This window comes from Astyanax mexicanus, chromosome 3 (assembly GCF_023375975.1).
Source record: "Astyanax mexicanus isolate ESR-SI-001 chromosome 3, AstMex3_surface, whole genome shotgun sequence".
In the NCBI taxonomy this organism is placed as follows: Eukaryota; Metazoa; Chordata; class Actinopteri; order Characiformes; family Acestrorhamphidae; genus Astyanax; species Astyanax mexicanus.
In genome coordinates, this window is record NC_064410.1 from 48,988,238 (window position 1) to 49,002,873 (window position 14,636).

The 14,636-nt window shown below is 38.7% G+C and overlaps 1 protein-coding gene across 2 annotated transcripts in view; it reads left to right on the forward strand.

Annotated features, from left to right (window-relative positions):
* Positions 1 to 14,636, forward strand: part of LOC103027766 (cytoplasmic dynein 1 intermediate chain 1) — a 97,864-nt gene that overhangs the window by 52,024 nt on the left and 31,204 nt on the right. For both annotated transcript variants that reach the window (XM_007259820.4, XM_049475416.1), the window contains exons 9-10: positions 1,246 to 1,345; positions 1,559 to 1,684. In XM_007259820.4, the coding sequence (XP_007259882.3) occupies positions 1,246 to 1,345; positions 1,559 to 1,684 (226 nt within the window). The remainder of the gene's footprint in view (positions 1 to 1,245; positions 1,346 to 1,558; positions 1,685 to 14,636) is intronic.

Consider the following 14,636-nt stretch of genomic DNA (forward strand, 5'->3'; position numbering starts at 1 on the left):
GTGTGTGTGTGTGTGTGTTTTCAACTTGTTTGCAAGTATGTGTGCGCACTGATTGGCCATATCATTAAAACCTCCTTCCTAATATTATGTGGTTACCTCTTGTGCCACTAAAAAAGCCCAGACCCATTGAGACCCCTAAATGACCTCTGAAGGTGTTCTGTAGTACCTGTCAAAAAGAATAATGTTAGCAGAAGATTCATCAGTGAGTCTTGGAAAACCCATGACTCTGTTTCGGGTGCACTGCTTGTCCTTCCTTGGAGCACCTTTTGTAAGTACTTTGGGCTCCCTTGTTGTCCATGGCCATTTCTTGTTTTCCTTGGGTGTGAATACAAGGCCAAGATGCATGAAAACTGTGATTAAAAATCAGGATTATTCCACCAAGTATTAAATTCTGAACTCATAAAATTTTATAATTATGAATTGAATGAAATTATTTTCTTTGCATTATTTGAGGTCTGAAAGCTCAGTATTGTTTTGTTATTTCAGCCATTTCTCATTTTATGCAAATAAGTGCTCTATATGACAATATTTTTATTAGGAATTTAGGAGAAATGTTGTCTGTAGTTTATAGAATAAAACTACATTGTTCATTTTACTCAAACGTATATCTATAAATAGCAAAATCAGAGAAACTGATTCAGAAACTGAAATGGTCTCTTATTTTTTTCCAGTTGTGTTTATTCGAAAGCTTTATTTTAACAGCTGTATTTTAACAGCTCAGGCACAAGGCATGAAAACATTGGCGGAGTGTAAGATAGCAATTAGCATCGTGATGCACCTTGCACAGGGCCCTAAGTGTTGTTCCAATACTTTTGTCCATATAGTGTACTTATGACCCCATGTCCTGAAACTGTATGAAAACAAGTGTAGAAGTGTGCATGTGTGTGCGTGTGTGTGTGTGTGTGTGTGACTCATGAGATAGGACCCTAATGTGGTGCTCCTTTGTTCTTCAAAGACATGCTCTCGAACCATCTCATTCACTCCCAGCCTCTTATTCAGCATGATTATTCCAAACATATACTCTGAAAATGTGCCTGTACACAGCATACCACGTCACACAGTGAACATTAAGAGCACTTCTGATACTGGGTTATTATTCAGAGTATTTTTCAGAGTCATTTCTTTGTTATTTGTCATTGTGGAATAAAAATAACATCATTACCAATCCAGTCGCTTATTAAGATGAGAAACTTTAAAAAAATACTTTTTTAATCTCCTCCTTATTTCTCTCTCTCTCTCCCTCAGAGACCTGCAGGGGGGGTCTAGTCTGTCCTTCAGTCGTCTGTTCTATGATGAGCGCTGGTCTAAGCATCGGGTCATCACCTGTCTGGACTGGTCCCCTCAGGTAGAGTCACCTCTCCCTCTGACCTCTCGTACATGTCAACACTTCTTCATTTCTCAGGGGAATACTTCCTCGCTTCTGCACACTTGACACACTCCTGCTCTTCTTTTATAGTACCATTACCCACCTTAACCATCTTCATCATCATGTTCACCCTGTGTGTCCATCTTCTTCCTCATTAACTCCGGCTTGTCTTTGTTCTCTCTCACGCTACAGTACCCAGAGCTGCTGGTGGCCTCCTATAACAACAACGAGGATGCCCCTCATGAACCAGACGGCGTGGCCTTAGTGTGGAATATGAAGTTCAAGAAGACCACGCCTGAGTACATCTACCACTGTCAGGTAAATATAGCATTATTGCACATTGTATTACATTCTATCCACTGGATAAACAGAGCAGAAGATAAAAATAGAAAAAAATAAATAAAACACTCGCTTGACAGAAATCACAGCTTGCAGGTGCTCTTTTTGTTATCAACTAAAAGCCTTACAGCTCCTGTACACCTTTAAAAATAGAGCTGCAACAAAATGCTCTTTGAGGGACAGCATAGCAGCATGCAAGAACTATTTCTGGATCTCTGAAGAGATATATTTGTGAAAGATGAGTGTGCAGAACTTTAAATAGGTATGAAAAATGAACCTTCACATCACGCAGAGCGTTTCTCTAAGCATTTTATAGTTTTTTCACACTTACAGATTTCTCACAAACATGCTTTTTAACGAAACTAAACATAGTTCTTAATTTACAGGCTTGCTGTGCAGTTTTCTCATTTAAGATCTTTCCAGAAATGTTCTCTGATGTGTAGCTCAGGGGACTGTGAGGGCCAGTCCATACGTTTCAATGTGTGTCAATGCATCCTTTTTTATTATTTTATTTTACATTTGCTGGAGTAAATTATTTTCTCATCCTTTGATATATTATCTGCACTGGTAGCATCACAACCCCAAATCACCAAACCTCATTACATTGATGGAATTTGATTTGCAATTTGCTGCTATAAGAAGACCAGTTCCAGTCAGTTTATAAGTCACTACCTCTGTTATTAATGTAATACATATGTTATAATGTCATTATTAAAATGATAATTTTATTATGCTCTACACATTTCACAGTTTTGAATTGATTAGAAAGTGGAAAAGAAATCTACTGTTGCATCTTTAAAGCAACAATATGTAGGAAAGGAGTCGGCAATTAAGTTTGGCCACAAGACAGATTTTTTCCAAGTCATTACGTGGCGGGCCACAAAAAAACCCTGTTTCGTAAAATTAAGTGTAATGGGATGGAGTGCTACAGACTAGTAGCTCTCCAGCCCAGAGGGTTGTTGAACCCAATTGCAGAACAGTTGATCTCAAATCAGGTAAACCCAAGAAAAAAGGAAAAAAATTAATAAATAAACACATCGCTCTTCACGCGGGATGGAACCCATGTTGTCAGGGTTGCGGCCCAATACACTACCGCTACCCTGGCTAGTGAATTGGGACACAGCCACGTAAAAACGCCTTTATAAGGAGATCGGGAGCCCAAGAACAGGCAGAAAAACGAAAACGGTCAGAAACTAAAGTCACGCTGAGCGCGACAGAGAGACAGGGTAAGGATATATACAATCAGTGCTATATCTGTATAAACAAGGGGCTGTATCTCTGAAAACATTTTGCCCTTTGAGTTTTAGAGCTGTAAAATTGATTGTGGGGGGGATGGCAGGTGGTGATATCAGAGGTGATATATTGGCATGTATGAATATTTATGAGCAAGAGACGAAATCGTGTCCTTCTTCATTGACCACTAATTCAGTGAATTAAAGCAGGGTTATACAGAAACACCGGAACACTGTTTTCACAAAAAAATGGCTCACATGGCATTCATTCATACTAGAGACCACAACTACACATTTTAAAATTAATGAAAAAATGATGGAATGAGACCTTAAAAAACACATGAAAAACACATACCAACCAAAATAATAACTCACCTGTAAGATCACTCTGGCCTTGGTTTGCTGATAACTGAACTGTGTAACTCTGGTGAAACAGGTATGTAAATGCTTGCTGCATATATAAACTAAATAATAATACTATAGTGTAATATTTGTGTAAAATCCTGTAATATTATTTTATTACCCCATGCCAATTTTTAGTGACGGATTTGCATTTTCAGAAATGCATGTGTAAAATGTGTCTCGTAGGGGTGACTCAAAGTGTTTAATTCTTTCACTCGAACAAATAAATAACATGTTCCCACATAATGCTGCTTAAAGTGACTCTCACATGAGATATAATTCATATATAAAGCATGTGAAACATCCACACAAACTATATATACAGCTACAGCTGCTGTAGCTGCTAGACGAGTGGAGCAGAATGTGACTCTCTTTCCGGACCTCGTTCATGTTCACCTCATTTAGAACAATATGGGTTGGTTTTGGCAGTAATTATAAAAGACTCCAGGCAAAGCGAGGCAGAGACGCAAGTAAGCAAGTCTGGAGGCGACAGCCTGGTATGAGTCTCCTCCACTCCCACGAGAGCCAGATATTATAGAGACTTTTCTGCAATAAAAAAATGTGGCCTACCACTTCCTAATCCAGCCGGCCACATATGTTTGCCCACCCACATGGACCGCCATTGCCTGGGCTGTTCCGTTTCCTACGCCCAACGTGTGACACCACACACACACTCATACATACCCACATGCACACACACACACATGCATGCACACACTCCTGTAAGCCCTGATTTGCAGGCACATAATTCATTTCGCCATAAATTTGTCTCATTTTCGGGCAGTAATTTTAATCCTTCACAGCAGTAGTTTCCCCAAAATATCTGATCACTGCATGATGTCATGAGCATGATGGTTTTATATTTTTGTTCCAATTAAATACAACTAGTTGTGACAACTGCTAAGGGTTGTGTGAAATGGATAATATTTAGTATAACATTATCTGAGATTTAGGACTGTCTCGAGTCGGAACTTTACACTTAAATTAAGCCTTTTATGTCTATCTGGCGTTTCTGGCAGGGCTAATCGCACCGGAGGAAGTTTTAGTGTGGTGAGTATGCCTCAGTGAGAGTGTAAATGATGAGGGTCATAAATGGTCTGATCTATATATCTCTGCTGTCACTGGCTGGTGGACCATAACTTCTCTCAGTACGGCTGCAGAAAAGATGAGGGAGAAGGAAAGAGAGAAGATGACAAAGTAAAGACAAATATGCTATTTTTTGCTGATTATTTGCTGATTATACATATTACATATTTGATTAAATACAGATTATTTTAAAAAGGTCAAAGCAAAAAAAGGACTTAAATTAAATAATATGTCTCAACAGGCCATGCTGAGTTTCTTGAAAAGTCTCATATAATACACTGAAAAAGCAGAGAAACGAAGACACATTTGAAAAAAAATGTAAAGTAGAAAACAGTTTGGGACAGTTTCATTACCACCCACTGTGCTGTCCACTGTCAATCAAGAAATAAAAAATTGATGCACAAGTTTGGAAATGGAATATCCTTCCACCTGGAACCCACTATCAGACATTACACAAATTCAAACTGGTTTGGACCATTCAAGTTGCCTTTCCATGAGCACACTGGCCAGTGTTCAGCCTTACTCACAAGATAATACCTCACAACTTAAGCATTTGTGCATTTCCAAGCCATTCCTTAAGATAACACTTCAAGATCAATTTACATAGTAAATTAGAAATAGAATGATGACTAGCATTAGCAGGTCAGTATAGTTTAATTATTTCTAACCGATGGAGCCGAATGTTTTATGATGTTTTATTTCACATTTATTGTAATGTTATTCTAATGGTTCTAATATAGAGTTGAATGATCAGTATGTAAATTTAAGCTCTGAAGTTTAGTTTTAATCTATGAATTTTGTTATTCTGAATTGATTAGAGTAATAGAGTAATAGCTGTTAGTGTGGCCTGGGCCTTGTCCAGACTTCTTCTGTGCGCAGACAAGAAGAGAAATAGGAAAGGAAGTGAAGAGCTTGTGGAAAGGGAGTCGTTTGGCACATGGCGGCGGCGTTGTGCTGTTGGCCGTGGATGAAAGGGCTCGGGGTGGTTTGCACAGATACTGCTTTTTCACTCGTTAGGCAAGGATCAGATGGAGCTTAATGTGTGAGCATGTTCTGCCGTTTAACCCCCAAAACCACACAGCTCCAGGACCCCCCCTCCCCCCAGAGATGAGCGCCTCGGAAAGCCGCACGCTCATCCTCGGCCTCCCTTCAATTCCATTCTCCTCTTCACCTCTCCGCCCGCCGCGGCTTCCCTCGCTTTTGGCAGGCCTGCTCTGCGGAGGGTTTTTCTTATTTTGGCGATCATTTTTCCAGATTCATCCTCAGCCACTGCTGCTTTCATGTGCTGGATGCTTCTCGTCCCTCTTTTACCACTGTCTCTTTCTCACTCTCTCTTTCTCTCTCTCTTTCTGTCTGCTGCAGTTGCTTTTGCTTTTTACTGTCTGTCCACTTCTCTTTCACTTTTCCTTCAGCATTTTTTCCAGTGGTGGTATGCTGTACTCCAGCGGCAGAGCTCAGTTGACTTTGGCACACCCTGCACTGGTTTTGGGATGGTGATGGAGTTCTTTTGAATGGGTTTTGTTGGATTCAGAGTTGGCAGGCGTGTGCATTGCCATGCGTTGTGCTGTGATGTGCTGGGCTGTGGCGTGATGGCTCTCCACTGCTGTACTGGGACCCTCGGTAACATCACATAGCCCTCTCAAGTGGGCTGCCTCCAGCCACATCAAGAGCACACCCACCCATAGAAAAAATGCCCATAACCCTGCAGATACTGTGAGCTGCAGTCTCTCCCGCCGCTGTGTTTTTATTGATATCGTTGCTGTGTTTTCCCCGGGATGACTCTGGGTAAAACCCCGCTGGATGCTGAGAGGGGAGATGTATTGGTAGGCGCTTGGAGAGCTGCCCGCTCTGAGTAGCGGCGTCCGTATGGAGTTGCATCAGATCACAAAGGCCGCTGTGGAAAAGCTTCAAAACCACTCACGGCTCAAAGAGAGGAAGGGCACAGACCTCCATTCTGCCTTGTGCTTATTACGACCCTGTATAACCACATATAGGCCTTTCTGTTGCTCTATCCTGCTACTGTTTTACTATCTGTGCTGCAGGTTCATTATTTAGTTATTCATTATTAAACACAGGCTTATTACTCAGTAAACACTATGGGCTGGTTTCTGACAGGGATTTAGCCTAATCCTGGACTGTGCAGCATTTCTAACAGAGACTTTCCATTCAAAGTCCAGAAAAAAATATATAGTCCACAACCAGGCTTAATATGTTTCTGGGAAACTGGCCATATGGATTGTTTTTGTGGTCATGGATTAAGCCCAGTCTAGATTAAGCAGTGCCAGCGGTGCTTCCCCATTAAAAAACCCATAGAGCCTAGAATTAGGTTTCATCTGGTCTGGACCCTGGCCCAGAGAATTGAACGGATAACGACAGTGGAACTACAGTGAAAGTAATGTATATTAATGTATATGGATATTAGAATAAGGAATAGATGTCTGGAACTCCCACTGATGTTAAAAAAGAAAGGTATTAAGATTAAAGGGGTTAGATTTTCCTTTGTTCTTGTTTTAATTTTTTATTTATTCTCTTCATATAGAGAACCCTAATGGTAGAGACACAATCGAATGATTGAGAATAAATTTGAAAAGTTGACTAAGGGACATGAGTATTGCATATAGTGATGCAGAAAGCGTGAACACTCCAATATGAATATAAAAAATAGTACAATACAATGTCCAATGAGATGTAATTAGTTGTTAGCGAGAGTTAGCTAAAGTAATATAGTTTTTATTATTTACTTCCTAGTATTTTTTAAGTGTCAGTGTGTGAGTTGTATGGAGAAACAACTCTACTGAGTATGTGTAAATTCACAAAGCATATGAACAAAAACTTTTAATGTAGGTCAATGTAAACAAAATACTGTACGACTTTTTTTGTTTTTAAGGGTATTTTGATTGGTTAGTTAACCCCTTAACATGCCTTGTCCTGTATACAGGCTACAGGTGTAGGTAATAAAAACCCTTTTTTAAAATGAAGTTCAGGAAAGAGACAATTTTATAATAATAATTTTCTTTTACAATGACAATTATGCTATTCAGTAATGTCCTTTTCAAACATAAAAGCTTTTTATGCAAGTAGAAAGTAGCTTGAATAGAAATCCTCAATATTTAGAGGTGTAATGGCTGGCAGACAAATGACAAAAAAAAACTGGCCTGTTAAGGGGTTAATTTCTGAAATACAGTCACAAATGTGAGAGCAATTACATCCAAGAAACCTACCAGACCACTGTGTTTTTAGAATGAATATATATAAGATGTTGCAGGGATGATTTTGCCAGCACATTTATAATTTCATTACAAAAGCTTGTCCCCTCCCAACTCAGCAATAACATTGCTTACATCTTAGCAGAAAAAATGTATGTACTGTTGCTTTAATGATGAAATTGGTGGAAATTAGTTACCCCTGATTTGTTACCCAGAAGCACCACTTCTGGTTCACTTATTTGGCAAATGGGTTGTGGCCCATAGGTGGGTCTGTATGTAACGATGTGAGTATATAAATGATTTAGGATGGTGTGTTGTAGCTATTGGGGTTTTACAAATGTAATTTTTTACACAATGGTAATCCATAAAAAACCCAGAATTTTCAGCTTTGTTACAACATCCTTTTTTAAGGATAGGGAAAGTTACAGATGTTCAGCAGAAAGGAGGAAACTGGAAGCATGTTTAGTCTTACAGTGTTCTTGGCTATGTTCTTGGATATGTGTCACGTTAGGATAAAAATCAGTTCTCATAATTTGGAATGAGATGGAATACCTGGCTGATATTTGATGGGGACACAGAGCGCTTTGTGCTCCTTTAATTGATCAGGAGGCCTCGCCAGAAGAGTTTCCCTCATTGTCCTGAAAAAGGAGTCTGAGAGAATGAGCCGAGAGAGAAAACGAGAAGAGGCATAAGAGGGAGAGACAGTATGAGGAAAAGAATGACTGGCTTCTTTTTCTTTCTCCTCTGAGAGGGAGATATGGTATTACACGGCCCGCGCCAGCGACCACAGAGTGACAAAATCCGTGGGGTGCCATTAGGAGAGAGAAAGAGGGAGAGAGTGAAGGATGCCGGTGGAAGACGGAGGAGTGCATCTGGAGCTGATAAGCTTTGCTGGGAACCATATGATTGTGGTGTTGCAGGAGGAGGCGGCAGATTGGCGCTGTTGAATGTACTGTCTGTTACACACTCATCCCCTCCCAGCCTCCCTCCCTAAAACCAAGAGGCAGCACAAAGACAGGAGTGTTTCCCTCCGTGATCCCTCTCTCCACGCCATCTCTCATCACGGGTTAGCCGTGTGTATTATTCTATACAGAACACTTCCCATTAATATAACCTCGTCTGCCAAAAGCACTTAGGCCCGGTGAAGGGCATTAAAATGTGGCTTCCAGATTAAAACGCAGTCGGCTGCCGGTGGAAGGTGCGGACGATCTCCAAAGCTTTTTTTCTTCTTCTTTTTCTTCCTCTTCTTCTCGTGCCACTGGAATCTGGCAGGAAGTCGGAAATGTGGCGTGAGATTGGGTTTTTACTGACGCTGTCAGTTTGAATATCGTCGCTGGATCCGTGTCTTCACTGGAGTGGGCCCCTAGCTGAGTGTGCAATGAGAAATGGTCAATTTGAGGCAAATGTCTGAATTTCAATGACCGAGTTGGTAAAAAGTGGCACAATTCAGATATCATCAGAGCACACCTGATGTACTGCTGTGTCAGGTGGTGTGGGAAAGTGTCGGCTTGAGTAGTCTGGATCCAGACTTTTTAGAGAACACTTTGAAACAAAATGATGCAATATGTTAACAGTGTTTCAAAATATTCACTTGCTAGTGTTCACTGTGCAGAAACTGCAGTGTAAAACAGTCAGTTTCTTATTTTTGATGATGTTTTAAAAGCCACACATACATTAGTCTACCTATTTAGCCTTCAACAATTTCGGCCTACTCATTTATACTGAAGTTATAAGGAGTGTTTGAGTCTGGACTGCTGTGTAAATGAAATAAATATTAAAAGTGCTATAGAATGCACATATTTAGTATTTTACGCTGTCCTCTGATATCTCCAAAGAATGATTCAACTTTACATACCCATTTGCCACTCTGTGACTTTTTCTTTTTATGGTGGGCTTAAAACTAAATCGTAATTATGTTTTGAAATTATAGCCATGTCTACCAGATAGTGCTTCTATGCTGTTGATGTTGTGTGTGGATAGGTAGCTAAGGAGCCTGCTTGCGTTGTTGCACAATCATGGCAAAGACTGACTTAAAAGTGCTTTAGCTAGAAGGCTGAGTGTATGTAACATTTATGACATGAATTAGTTTTATCTCAGAGGACATTATGAGGGGTTATCTTGTGAGTGATGTTGAACACTGGCCAGTGTGCTCATGGCAAGGTGATGTGAACTATCAGAGTTATCTGAATTCATAGTGTCACATGGAATATGTTATAAAAGGCATTACCACCCACAGTGGACAGCACAAGAGGTGGTAATGATTGTGACCAGCAGCTTCTGGCTAGAACTGCCAACAGACAACACACTAGTGTCAATAGACTAGTGTGTCTGTCAGAAGTAGAAGGACCCACACCCATACAAAATGTCCTGTGTGAACCTCAAGAAAATGTGCATATGGAAACAAATGTTGTATGTGTTTGAAGCTATTATAAAGGCTGCATCATGGTAAATACTACACTGTAAGAAATGTGTTGCTGTATCTTTAACCCTTGTGTGGTGTTCATATTTTTGTTTCTCGTTTACTTTGTTATTTGTATTTAATTAAGCAAAATTAAGCAATTTTACATTAAAATGCTTTACATATGCTTGCTTCACCTAAATTGCAAGCAATATAAACAGCTTACATAGTTAATATTTGCCCTTAACCTTTCTTATGTTACATTTCTTTCAAAAAGTGATACTCTTTTTTTATTAGTTTTTTTATAAAATGTAAAAGAAAATGAATTAAACTCAAGATATGAGTAGAAAATTTGTTTAGTTTCAAATTTACAAATGAAGCAATGTTTATTAGCCCTTGGCCAAACATACTGTGTGTAATATAAATGGTTGGGGGGGTGTACAGTGTGTGTTTATCAAAAATGTGTTTTGATATATGTTTTTCACAAAAAATGAGCCAATGCCAATTGGTTTGAGTAAGAAAAAATATTTTTTAGTATCATTTGATGAAAAATGACAACAGGTCCCACAGACCCGAACACCACACAAGGGTTAATAGAACAGAATGAGTAATATAAAAATCAGTTGACCATATAATAATGTTCTGGACCTTGTTCCACACAAGCATCTAAGTGTAAAGAACATCTCAAATAGAAATAGACGATGTTCAGTGTGATGCTCATTCAGTACAAGGTTTAAAAGATTTAAAAATTGTAAGGCTGCCAGTTTCTCATTTTTGAGTCAGAACACACATCATTTTTATAGAGCGGCTTCCAAAAAAGGCAGAATCCCCTTCAACAGTCAGCCACATGTTCTCTGCTGACATATGTGTAGGCAATAGACTACGATCATAGACCTAATTTCCTATTTGGCAGAATCAGCAAAGCAGTCCACTGGGACAAATTGAGCTAATTCCGGTAGCGCAGTAGCTGCATGTGCGCCGCAGTGCGCCGAGCCTAATGTTTATTGGGCTTTAGAGTAAGTCTGTGCAGTTAGTCACATGGTTCAGCTAGTTAAGATGAGGGGCCAGATAGGGCGGAGTTGAGGGGCTCTCCATATGGTGTGAATATACAGTCTTTTCATCCTCCAGCATCTCTGCCATGTTTAGATTATGACTTTAAAGGACGTTCATATGACTTGTCACATTTATCTCTAGAGTGAAGGGTCTTGCTGGATTTATGTGGTGGCAGTAATGAGTAAAAGATACATCATGTGTTTATGACTTTCAGATCGTTTCCTGACAGGATATTTATCATAAAATGCAAAACAGGGATTGCAACTTCCAGCTAATGTCACATATGGCCACCCGGGATGCGAGGGTAGATGTTTAGTATGTAATGTAAAATGAGACTTTTGGAAAAAGGAGCTTCTTCATTAATCAGTATCCATCAATCCATGGCCAATATCCAGCCCACTATGGCCCATTTTCTTGGGTTGCCTTTTTTTAAAGACTCTTCTGGTGATGTATAATAGCTAAAAGAATGGAGTGTAACTTTTTAAAGTACTTGTTAATGTATAATGAACACATTTATCCCTATACTTTTATTATTTCTTTTAGTTATTAGTTCTAAGTAATTTCATTAATGAATTGACCACAGTGATCCTTTGGTGTAAGTTATGAAAGTAGGGAAATATAGAAATATATAATAGCAATATATAATAATTAAGCTAATAATTCTAAAATCGTAGAAGAAGAATCAGCTCTGGAGTTGATTCCAAGTGCTGCTTTTGCATCTTGCTTTTGTATCTGTTCAATGTGGTCTAAGAGGTGATGATGCAATGAAGGAAGCCATTACTAGGCAAAAAAAAAAAATCAGACCTATCAGACAGAGAGAGAGAGCAGAAATCTCGGGATGGACAAAATTTGGTCCATTATTAAATATTAAATTAAAACTTTAAGCTTAAATTTAAAGAAAGATTGAAGTCAAGAGCTCAAAAACACTGAAAAACCAAAAAAAGACCGCAGACACAACAAAGGTAGATAATTGCAGATTTTTTTAGTTGGTGAAAGAAAAATCCCTTCACAACATCTAGTCAGGTCAAGATCATTCTTGAGGAGGTTGGCATATCATTGTCAGACTGTACAATCAAGAGACACTCTGATTAATTTAAATACAGAAGATGCAAAGCACTGGTAACACTCAAGAACAAAAAGGTCAAATCAGACTGATAAAACCACTCTAAAAATCATGCACAGTAAGCTTGAGTATGCAGACGGGTAAAGGGTTCATGAAGGTCCTAAGCAAGCAGAACACATCACATGTTAAACCTGGTGGTGGCAGTGTTATGGTAATGGTGTTTATTATTGATGCTATACGACTGTTGATAAATGTATCAACAGTAAATTATGAAGTGTTCAGCTTAATTACATTACATTACATTACATTACATTTGGCAGACGCTTTTGTCCAAAGCGACTTACAATAATGAAGTACAAAAGTAATAGGAATTAAGATAACCCATTTTAGATAGGGCTTAAAGGAGGTCAAAGGGAAATAAAGGGATAGAGAAGTGAAGGAGAGGAAGAAGGAAATGAGATTAGAGTAGTTAGTGTGTTAGAGGTGTTAAGAGAGTAAGTGCTCTTTGAAGGGCTCTGTCTTCAGGAGTCTCTTAAAGATAGCGAGAGATTCTCCTGATCTGGTAGTGGAAGGCAGTTTGTTCCACCATTGGGGAACTCTGTATGAGAACAGTCTGGATTGCTTTGTGTGAGTGTTTGGTAAAGCGAGGTGACGTTCATTGGAGGAGCGCAGCGGCCGGGAGGCAGCGTAAGCCTTCAGGAGTGATCAGTGCAGGTAGGAAGGAGCTGTTCTGTCATCACCTTGTAGGCGATTGTAAGAGTTTTGAATTTGATGCGAGCATCAACTGGTAGCCAGTGGAGCTCAATGAGCAGCGGGGTGACATGTGCCCGTTTTGGTTGGTTGAAGACCAGACGTGCTGCTGCATTCTGGATCATTTGGAGTGGTTTTACTACGCAGGCCGGGAGAAAAAATTAGTTTGCTGCAAAATGCTGCAAACTAATAAAATAGCATTTTACTGTAAAGAGATAATGATCGGAAACAAACGCAACTCAAGAGCTTCTTAAAGCAAATAACCGTATAACCTTACAGTAACCTAATAAGTTATCTGACCTCAACCTACCTAAACATGCCTTTCACTTACCAAATATGAATATAAATATTAATATTAATCTGAAAGACCAACAAACATTCAGCAACTGAAGTACAGGCCTAGTGAAGCATCTCATAGGAATTTGATTATAATGTCCATTAGGGCTGCAACTAATGACTATTTTAGTAGTCGACTAATCTGCCGATTATTTGTTCGATTAGTTGATTAGTCGCGAAAATTTTTTGCCATGCCCTCCATTTCTACTTCCTACTGGACAGCTAAACATTTAGACCGCAAGACAAACTGTGCAGTGCATTTTGATAGTCTGACGTACTTATATTAAACTAAAAATTAAAAAGCATTTTATAGGAAACATTCACACAGGCTGGAAGTTATTTAGAAGAGATTCTAGGATACTTGTGTGTATTTTATACTTTTTTCTTATTTTTTCCCAAGGAGATATCTACCTGAAACGATTGTTTGTCTGAAAATAAAGTTATGTTTTTTATTTTTTACTCTTTATACTCAATGCTTTCGATTAGGCCGACTAATCGTTAGAGTCTTACTGTACATAGATTCCAGATATAAGGCAGTCATTGACTGCAAAGAAGCTGCATCCAAGTATTTTAAAACTCCTTATCTTAATAATCGTATTAGTTTGTACTAATGTAAGGCCTTTTGGGCTTCGTAATTTCTAAATGATTAATGCAAGGCAGTCTACATTTAAATTAAATCTTGTTTGTTTATTGTGCTTTAATATTAAATCCATTGAGATGGTGTACAGAATCAACATTAAACAAATGTATAGATAGAAATTACAGAAATAGTATCCCGTCCAAATAATTTTAGATATTAATATATCTTAAGGTAGTATAAATGAAAACAATTCACTATTCATAATTAAAATGTTCCATTGAAATGAAAAGTAAGATCTTTGATATTACATAAGCAGTATGTAGGCTAGAGTACACAGGGCCGCTGCTAAGGTTTTGGAGGCCCTAAGCATAACTGGTCAGGGAGCCCCCCCCCCCAAAAAAAAAAAAAAAAAAAAAAAAAAACACACACACACAAACACAAAAGGTTTACGCAAAATTTTACTATTTATTAAAATTACACATGTAACTGTGAATATTTACAACGTTATAAGTAAGGCCAATAACAGTGAAGAACAGCACAAGAGTACTATTTATAATGTATAAATAATAAATGAAACGATGCATGTCTATTTTAAGCAGTGGACACGTCATTTACACAAGCCAGCCTTAAAGGTTATGAAATTATCGTTTATATTCGTGGTGTATTTATATCAGCCTGTCAAAATCTATAGAGCTGTCTGATCCTGCTGTCATACAGACCATTTGGATAGTGCACTGACGGCATTAGTCAATAGGTAGGCTACTCTGTTTATTATTTTTTTATTAAAGTCACTAAAAATCTTCAAACTACACTACTACTATTTGC